Source organism: Camponotus floridanus, unplaced genomic scaffold, assembly GCF_003227725.1.
Source record: "Camponotus floridanus strain SB8 unplaced genomic scaffold, Cflo_v7.5 scaffold440, whole genome shotgun sequence".
Classification (NCBI taxonomy): domain Eukaryota; kingdom Metazoa; phylum Arthropoda; class Insecta; order Hymenoptera; family Formicidae; genus Camponotus; species Camponotus floridanus.
Window position 1 is genome coordinate 41,926 of NW_020229593.1, and position 10,009 is coordinate 51,934.

Sequence of the window (10,009 nt, forward strand, 5' to 3'; positions counted from 1 at the left end):
TCGACGCACGCGAGCGTGGGGGACCCTCGAGCCGTATAAAAGCCGGCTCGCGCAACGGAGCGATACCTTATTCCTTTCCAGCTTTCGACCAGCTCTGAATCTCAGGGAATAACCGAGACTTCTTGACTCCTGACCGTTCCTGCCGACGGAGACGGGTGTGACCTCTCCGCCGCCTGGGTTTGCCCGGCATTCGGCCTCCTGACCGTTCCTGCCGACGGAGACGGGTGTGACCTCTCCGCCGCCTGGGTTTGCCCGGCATTCGGCTTCCTGACCGTTCCTGCCGACGGAGACGGGTGTGACCTCTCCGCCGCCTGGGTTTGCCCGGCATTCGGCTTCCTGACCGTTCCTGCCGACGGAGACGGGTGTGACCTCTCCGCCGCCTGGGTTTGCCCGGCATTCGGCTTCCTGACCGTTCCTGCCGACGGAGACGGGTGTGACCTCTCCGCCGCCTGGGTTTGCCCGGCATTCGGCTTCCTGACCGTTCCTGCCGACGGAGACGGGTGTGACCTCTCCGCCGCCTGGGTTTGCCCGGCATTCGGCTTCCTGACTGTGCACGCCGACGGAGACGGGTTTGACCTCTCCGCCGCCTGGGTTTGCCCGGCACTCGGCTTCCTGACCTCGCACGCCGACGGAGACGGGTCTGACCTCTCCGCAGCCTGGGTTTGCCCGGCATTCGGCTTCCTGACCTCGCACGCCGACGGAGACGGGTCTGACCTCTCCGCCGCCTGGGTTTGCCTGGCACTCGGCCTCCGCGCACCGCCGCACTCCGCAATCGCGACACGTTCGCCGAACGAAACCGCGACCGACCGTCTAGGCTAAGTTTACCGTAAGCGTCCGTAGGTTAAGCTAGAGGAATAATTAACTGCGTAGAATAAGCTCCGCGTACAATAAGTAGGTATAAGCTCCGCGTAAAAATAGTTAGGTATAAGCTCTGCGTAGGTTAAGTCAACCTGGATAAACTAGCTACCAATAAAGACCGGTTGTTTATAAAAGAGGATTCGTACGCTTGACTCTCCTACCTACTCCCGAATCTTGGCACCGGCGAGCCAGTCCGTGGCGTACGGGATAGGCCGTACCGTTACAATACGATGCGATCTCGATCGTCGTCGCGAAATCTTTATTCTCGACGCGCGCGTTGATTAATGCAGCGGAAGCGGTTTAGAACAGCGGTTTAGAACAGCATATTAAATGTAATCTTAACGTTAGGTTTCAGGATTTCCTGATCTTAGTCATCGTCGTCGTCGTCGTCGTCGCCGCCGTTGCGCGGTCTTTCGAAGGACGCGTATTCCAGGCGATACAGCTTGGAGACGAGTTCGCTCAATCGATGCAGAATGCCATCGGCTGGGCATTCTATTCCCAGTATGCTAAGATCGAAGGGACCGGCCGAGATTATCGCGTCGAGGAACTCGCTGTACGCGTAATAGTCGCGTTTCTTCAGAAAATAGAGATTACCGTCGACGTGACGGAAGGCGGCCGTTATCGCGGGTGGTATCCCGGAAAACGTGTCCCGCAGAGCGCCGTGCCTCGCGACGGTCATCGCGCAGTCGTTCATCTCGGCTATCTTATCGTCGTTGTATATGACGTAACTGCGCCCGGCGTGCGTGTTTATCGCGGCGTTTATCCTAGCGTCGCGGGGAAATCCGACGTATTCGACGGATCTAGGCCATCCCGCTTTAAGATGAAAATTCGAATCGGCGAGGTAGACGTAGTCGCCGACGAATATCGCGATATCGCCCGGCGGTCTCTGATACACGGCCGATACGCGAGTGAGATTGCGGGGGAGGAATTTAAAGTAGTCGGCGAACGAGAAGGGCGCTCCGTAGCGTCTCTCCCTCATATCGACGGGCCACACGTTGCGTTTACGCGCGACGTACAGGCGACGATTCATGATTAGCGCTCCGTCTACGCGCTTCAAGGCGCATAGATCCGTGGTATCTGAGGGAACGAGCGGCGGCTCGACCGTTCTCGCGGTCGTCGGCTGAGCCGCGGCCGCCGTCATCGTCCTCGAGGCCGCCGTCGTCGTCGTCGTTCTCGTCGTCGTCGTCGCGGTCGTCGCCGCGGTCGGCGGTCGAGTGACGTCGACGATCCTAGGAGTCGTCGTCTCTCTCGATCCGTAGAGATTTCGCACGTTTACGACGTCCTCTACGCTCAGCCTGAGCGGATATCGCCTTTCCTCCGAAGGCGTGTACGCGTACATGACCGAGTCATCCCTCGTACTGTGAGTCAGACCCAGAGTGTGACCGATCTCGTGCGTCAGCGTCTGAAGGAGATACAGCCTGTCCGACGAGGGCTTGGTCAGCGTGATGTGCCACGGCTCCGTCTCGTCGACGTGCACCTCGGTCACCTGATCGGGCTCTCCCGTCGGAAAGAACGCGTGAGCGACGACCGATCCCGGTCCCGCGAACGGCGACGGGCACGAGCCCCCGTTGTCGCTGTTCTCGTACGCGTGAGCGCCGGATTGATAGGATATCAGTATATCGGGGCGCAGCGAGTCGCGCGAGAACGTCAGAGCGGATTGCTCGGACCACAGAGCGAACGCGCTCTGAGTCGTGCGCAGAGTATCTCTGTTCGCTAGTTTGAAGTTCCACGTGAGATGCGCCCTCGGCCACTTTCTCGTCAACGGGCTGTAGGCGCGAATGTCCGCGACGCCGCATCGCGGCCTGCGCATGACGCGAATCGTTTCCACGGTCAGAACGCCGTTTCCCGGCAGACCGTAGTATTCCTGAAACAACGACAGCGCTTCGCTCAGGGCGGTCGCGTTGTCCAGTAGCGACGACTGCTGATGATTCTCCTCGTTCTCCAGAAAGCCGTAGGTTCGAAGATAACGGGACGCCTCCGCGACGTCATCGTAGGTCGACGTCGCCGCGACGGCCGCGAGCAGGGATATCGTCAGCGCTAGCGATAACGCGACGCGCGTCATGGCTCGTGCGAGACGCGCGGGGGTCGGGACGGTGGCGAACTATCGCGCGCGCGCGTCCTTCGGCGATGCGTCGTCGTTCTCCGCCGGAACGTGAGAAAGCGCGAGTACGAGGGAGAAGGAGGAGGCGAGGGGAGGGGAGGGTACGTACGCTCGGACGCGCGAGAAGGATGATCGAGAGAGCGAACTTTTTTTTTTTTAAAAAAAAAAAGAAACAACGATGACAAAAAAAAATAGAAAAGGGATAGGAGAGATACTCCGGGACGCGCTAGAGAGGTGATCGAAAAGAAACGACTCTTTATTCGTGGAAAAAAATGATTTTTTATTCGTACAAAAAATTATTCCTCATTCGTACAAAAAATTATTCCTCATTCGTACAAAAAAAAAATACGCGCGATCTACGATTCGCAAAGATATCGCTTAGACGCGCGCCTTGTCGTGTCTTTCGCTTCTTTTTTTTTTTACACATGTTTGTTCGAACGTAAAATCGAACCATTCGACGCGATATCGAAGCACGCGATACGCGCGTGTATATTAGTCTCGCGATACTTGTCGTAGGACAAGGAGGTGAATGTAGCGTATCGCTCGAGTAAGAGGTGTTTGTATAAATGCCGACAGGGTTATAACGCTCAGTATAACGCTTAGTATAACGTTTAACATAATGAAGTAATTACACGGCCTATACGCGAGCTTGCGGGGGAGGAACTCGAAGTAGTCGGCGAACCTTACATTACAACATTATATTGGAACATTCCAACGTTCGAGAGAACGCGGAGGGTCTTCGAGTTCTCCTTTACTGAATCGCGCGACTATCGACGATGGATGCGACGCGACGATTACGATGTACCATTGTTAAACTTATACGATTGAAATGTACGACTATTATATAAGGGGTGGAGGACCCATTTTGAGCGATCCACTCGAATATCTCTTAGGGAACGACCTGCGAACCGATATCGAACGACCATTTAAAAATAAAGTAGCTGCAAAAACATGATTCACGAATGAACGTATCGCGATCTCGAGCCTCGCGCTTACCCGTATAACCGCGCCCGAACGAGGCGAAACGATCGCGGGGGAGCATTCGCGAATGAACCGTAAGAACCGTAGGAACCGTGAAAACCGTAAGAATCGTAAGAACCGTAAGAACCATAGGAACCATAGGAAGCATAAGAACCGTAAGAACCGTAAGAACCGTAAGAACCGTAAGGACCATAGGAACCGTAAGAACCGTAAGAACCATAGGAACCGTAAGAGAACCGTAAATGACCTAGGAATCGACCGTAAATGACCCATAAATACCGCTGTAAGACCCGGTTCCACGACTCGAGTTAATCGGAGTTTAATACGTTGAACTGGGTCCTGATTGGTCCATTCGCTACTTAAACTCGGAGTAACTGGATAGGTATTTACGAGTCGATCGTAAATACCTCCCCCGGCATAATGGAATATATGAATATGGGGGGGGATAAAATTACGACTGCAATCACCACAACGACGACGATGACGACAACGACGACGAATCTCTCGCGAAGACGCGGTGAGTCCGATCGACGGAATGAGCTCAGTTCGCGCGAGCGACGATGAGTTTCGACGCGCGCGAGAGGAAGGGAGGCGACGCGAACGAAGATCAATCTTAAGGGATAACTTTGCATGCGATAGTAGTCTACTTCAATAATGCATAGTCTTCGACTCCGTCCTTCGACGCCGTCCTTCGGCGCCGTCCTTCGACGCCGTCCTTCGACGCCGTCCTTCGACGAGACGTCTGAAATACGTAAAAGCTGCGTATTAATGATAATAATACGTATGGAGAGACGCGAAAGGAGAGAACGGCGCGTTATACCAGAAGAGATCGGGGTACCTCGGTTAAAATCCTTCGTCCTCCGTACGGACGGAGCTCGTTTCCTCGAGCGAGCTCGCGTCGCGGTACCATATCTCCACGGGGGAATCGTCGTCGCAGAAATCCTCGGTTTTAAACGCGCGATCCGAGACGAGCGGCTCCATGTCGAACAATCTTCTCAGTCGAAAGATGTCGGCGTAGATATCAGGGGAGCGCCTCTCCCATTCTCTATAGGACGGCCGGTCGCACCATAAGGAGTTTAAGAATCGCCGTTGCTTCAGTCTCGCCTGTCGTATCCAATGTCGGCGACGTATGTTGACGAATCCATAGATCTCAACCTCATTCTCGAACTGTGAAAAAAAAAATACGTAGTATTTTTTTCCTCGAAGGAGAGCGAGAGAATAAAGAGACGAACGAGTACTTACGTTCCACGTTACGGCTATATTGAGGATCGCATCCATGAGATTTCTGATGTACTTTATCTTCCACAGGCACATCCACGGCGTGAACGTGCATTCGCGAAGCATCCTTCGCAATCGCGAGATTTCGTCGCCGCTCATCGTCGTTCGCGTGAAAAAAAAAAAAATAACTCCGAGAATGAATGCTGGATACGTTAGGAACACTCGCGATATCGGACGCACTCAACGACGAGATCGCGAGACTCATTCTGAGGAAAAAACGGTCTCTCGGCGCTAATTTATACCTGCGATATCGCTATCGCCGAGTCTTTGTGATTCCGTCGAATGCTAATGTTAACGCCGTAATCTAAAGCGATATGAACGCGGTAATTTAATTTAATGAGGCGCGATAAATTCTCGATTGCTCCGGAGGAAGTGCCGGAAAATACGTTCGACCGCGTACGCGCGATACGAGTTTATTCGCTGATTAACATTATTTTAACGTTATTTTAATATTATCTTACATTATTTTAATATTATCTTAATATTATTTTAATATTCGTAGTATTATTATTTTAATATTCTTAGTATTAATATTCGTAGTATTATTATTTTAATATTCTTAGTATTAATATTCGTAGTATTATTATTTTAATATTCTTAGTATTAATATTATTTGAATATTATTTTTTTTCTTAGTATTAATATTATTTGAATATTATTTTTTCTTAGTATTAATAGTGTCTTTCTAAGTATTAATAATACTTTTAGGCAGGGTGATAAGTCGTCGATAAGAGTACGCGTAAGACTGATCTACGACGCGTCTCCGTTCACATGTCGCGCAATTGATCGCGTCTCTCCAACCACCAGTCGTGCAGTTTGCACACGTTTTCCAAGGCGCAATTCTTCGAGTAATAGCCGCAACGATAGACGCGAGTGGCGGCTAGCGTTCGAAGGGGTCCGATATCCTCGTAATCCGCGTCGATGGTCTCCATCGTCAGGTCGAGCTGTTCCGCGACCTCTCCCGCGATGTCGGTCAGCCACCTCTTCTTCTCGAGACCCTTGACGTAGATCGTCACCGCGGCGTTCGACGCGAGATCCCTCGACGCGCGATATATCGCGTCGCGAACGATCTGTTTCGCGTGCCTATACTCCACGTGTCCGTCGGTCCAGTGAAATTCGTGATGATTGAGAGTCAGCCAACAGGCCTGCGACTTCTCGCTCTTCGTCAACAGATTCCACGACATCGGCGCGCGAAAGACGTGATGCGTCAGATCTCTGCCGTTCGCGAGTATCGCCATCTCCTTCGTCACGAATCGCTCGTTGACGACGAAACCCTGCAGATCTATGAAGATCGGCGGGGCGATATCGCTCGCGAACGTCGTCGCGGTCATCGTCGCGAGATACTGACGTTTATTCGCGTCTCCCCCCCGATATCTTCGCGGTTTCGAGTTTCCTCTCTCCCCCCTCCCGTCCGACGCGTCGTCTTACAGGATCTTACGCACGACGTTCGTCAACGGATTGTACTCCACCACGCGATCGTGAATGATTAGACAGTACGCCGTGGTGTTAGAAGGAACGTTGTCCTTGCAGTCGAATTCTAGACGAACGTCCACAGTGGCGCTCTTAATCGCTTCGTTTTGACAGGAACAATCTATCACCGCGAGCGGGCCGCAGTATAGAAATTTGTTCATGGTCAGGAGCGTCTCGTCGCTCGCGGATCCGTAATACGTTCGTCGAAATCTCGCGTAGGCGTCGTACAGTACGGCGATTTTGTTCTTGTCGAAGTCCAAATTCATATCGTCGTAAGGATAGAAGTCGGAATTGAGATACAACTTTACGTTGGTCAGATTGCACGCGTCGAATCTGGAAGCGTCCTGCGACAGGACGTTCTTCTTTCCGGTCTGCAACGCGAAGATGACGTAACGCGGTTTCTCGAGCTGCGTGGCCGCTTTTACGGCCCACGAGTGTTTGGTCGTGCTCTGCAGGAGCGGAAACTCGTAGAGATCCCACGAGCGAAAGGGCGCGCTCAGATATCTGCCGCTGTCCAACGTGCGCAACAGCGATAATTTGTTGACGTCATTCAGCACCACGTGCGGCACGCGCCACTGTATCTTCGCGAGCTCGACTCTCGGCTCGAATTCCTCGCACGATATCAGACAATTGTTGTCGTTTCGCGCTCTTATCAGAATCAGCTCGTGACGCGCGTTGATGATGACGCGCCTGTAATCCTCGCAGAAACCTAGCAGCGTGTCGAGAGGAACGCAGAAGTTGAAGTCGCCCGTCGACGCGACGCCGCTCGGTCCAGTCGCGAGATCCCATCCGGCGTTCTTCAAGATCTTGCCTCGTTCGGCCGTCAACGAGACGTAGTTCTTGATCGTGCTGGTTATTCCGACGTTGCGATTATGATCGATCTCCACGCCATCGAGCTCGTAACGTATCTCCTCGAACATAAAGGCGACGCAATTGTTCGCGAGCCACGCCGGCGTCGAGGGCACGGGCGGCTCCTTAGAGGCCGAGGCGGACTTACCCGATTCGCCGCTCGACGCGGGCGGCGGATTGTTCCTCGCGTGCAGTCTACCTTCGACGTAGAGAAAACTCTCGCACGGCAGCGTGTATAGGTCCTGCTGTTGTATGGGTATTCGTATCTCGTCGCTGTATCCGAAAGTGGTGTTGGCGTACGGATTGTACGTGTGACTCTCGATCTTCACGATGCGATCGTCGAAGACGGGTTCCCCGCCGATGCTCAGAATGTCCCTCATGTCGTCGTCGTCGTTGTCGTCGAACTATCGCGCGGCTCTCGGCACGACGAAACCCATGGATCGCAGAAAAGCGACGTTGGCCGCGGACAATCTCCCGACGCTCCTCTCTCTCGAGCGCGCGACTCGAGTTCCCGCGACGCGATCGCGGTCGCCGCCGCGACGCAACGCCGCGACGCTAGATTCGCGCACGACGAGCATCGCCCCGTCTCGCCGCGCGCTCTCTATCGTCTGCGCCGCACGTGCAGTCGAATCGAGATCTCCTCGCCGCGGAAATCGATCAATCGACCGTCCTGATCGACGACGCGCAGCGATACGTCGGTCACGAGTCGCGTGATGACCGGCAGATAAATGATCTGCCTCGGGATCTCCGACACTTTGTATCCCGGCGGGACGTTCGGCGCGAATTCGTGTATCGCGTGAGCGGATCTCCCGTTCACGTACGCGCCCGTCGTCAGGTTGCACTCCACGCGAATCGTGTTAACCGCGATAATGCTCACGGGCTCGTCGGACGCGTACCATTTGTTCGGCCGCAATACGCGAGACTGGGAGAAACCTAACAACGATCCGATATTGTTCGGTTTGGTGAAATTAATTCGGTACGCGCATTTGATTTCGCTTCTCATGGTATTGTCGTTGCCGCGTAGCGCGAGAACGCGATCACCGCTCTCGTCCTCCGCGTCCTCGACGTCGTACAGATACTCCTCGTCGTCGTCGTCGTCGCTGGCGCTGGCGCCATCGCCGCCTTCTCTCCCTCCGGTACTCGCGCTCGGCGGTCGTCGCCGTCTTCGAAGAATCGCGGCTCTCAGGTACGCGCTTATGTCGCGCTCGTAGGATCCGATCGGGATCGCGATCGTCTCGTCGTTGTCGTCGAAGTAAAATTTATTGTTCGACGAATTCACGTTCGGAATCGTGTTGTAGGTCTCGAAATTGGTCAGGCCGAGCTCGTAATCGTCGTCGCTCAGATCGAGAGGCGGAAAGTAACTCGCCGTGAGAACGTTGCTTCTTCCGGTCAGCGTGAGAATCAGCGACATGACGACGCGCGCTATCGCCGTTAGAGACCGAAGGGCTTCCTCCTTCCTCCTCCCCAATCGACTCGTCGAAGGAAGCGCAGGCACAATTGTCCGCAGACGCTCTGATCATACGTCTGCTGGGAGTCGCGATTGTACGCAACGCGCGTGTCGCGTCCGAGATAACGCGCGAGTTCTCGAGGCGGTCGAAGATTGCCGAAAGCGTCGAAGTAGATAGCGTCTTTTCCCCTTTTAGCGTACGCCACCCAATGCGTGCCCGGCCCCGAGGCGTCGTCCAGATTCACGATACCACTCTCGTCGCGACGAACTCGCGCCGGCAACGCGTCGCGCATGAACACACCTCTGAAGTGACGCACGCGAGCGCGTCTGGCCGCGCTGTTCAACTGTTCGTTCGTCGTGACGCCGATCGTGACTACGACGTCGTCTAACGCGCGCGAAGACGCGACTTTTTTTTTTTCCTCCTCTTCCCCCTAACCGTTCGTCCGCCTCGTCTCGCGATGCTTCCGCCGCGTTTGTAAGGCGCGAGATACAAACCGCGACCCTCCATCGTTCGATTGTGTCGCTGCAGCTCCTCCAATTGCCGACGCGCGGCCTTACCGTCGTTCACCATCTTCGCCACGCCGGCCGCTCCGCCGATCAGCGATCCTAAAGCTCCGAGCGCCGGCAACAGCGGCAGGAAGCCGCTGCGTTTCGCCGCGGGAAGAACCCGTCCTCTCGTCGTCGTCGTCGTCGTCGTCGTCCTCCTCCTCCTCGTCGCGATCGTTCTTCTCTTGCCGCCCCCGCCGCTCTTTCTCGCGCCTCTTCGCGCTCCAGCCATACCCATTCCTAGTTTCGTCTTCGCCTTCATAGCCGCCCATACGGCCGACGCCGCCACTCTCTCGCCGAGGGTCGAATCCCCGGCCCGGATACGCTCGAACGCTCTCGCTCCGAGCGTCCGATCCGCGACGTGCCGATCGGCGAGATCGTCGCTCCGCGAATAGGCGACGTCGTGCTCGCGGCAAGCCGCGTCCAGCGGATTGACGCCACGATCGCCTCGCGCGAGCCGCTTAGCGAGACGAGTACCG

The 10,009-nt window shown here is 54.8% G+C and overlaps 3 protein-coding genes across 3 annotated transcripts; all 3 read right to left on the minus strand.

Annotated features, from left to right (window-relative positions):
• Positions 1-1,225: 1,225 nt before the first annotated feature.
• LOC112639052 (matrix metalloproteinase-24-like) lies at positions 1,226-2,920 on the minus strand. The gene has a single exon (XM_025411878.1). It carries the CDS (start codon positions 2,918-2,920, stop codon positions 1,226-1,228), a length of 1,695 nt encoding a protein of 564 aa, XP_025267663.1.
• Positions 2,921-4,783: 1,863 nt separating this feature from the next.
• LOC112639053 lies at positions 4,784-5,513 on the minus strand. The gene is made up of 2 exons (XM_025411879.1): positions 5,183-5,513; positions 4,784-5,107 (listed from the first exon to the last, which is right to left on the minus strand). The coding sequence occupies exons 1-2, from the start codon at positions 5,315-5,317 to the stop codon at positions 4,784-4,786; spliced, it is 459 nt and encodes a 152-aa protein (XP_025267664.1). The 5' UTR covers positions 5,318-5,513.
• A 1,129-nt stretch (positions 5,514-6,642) lies between these two features.
• On the minus strand, positions 6,643-7,917 carry LOC112639054. Its single transcript, XM_025411880.1, has one exon. It carries the CDS (start codon positions 7,915-7,917, stop codon positions 6,643-6,645), a length of 1,275 nt encoding a protein of 424 aa, XP_025267665.1.
• Between the last annotated feature and the right edge of the window lie 2,092 nt (positions 7,918-10,009).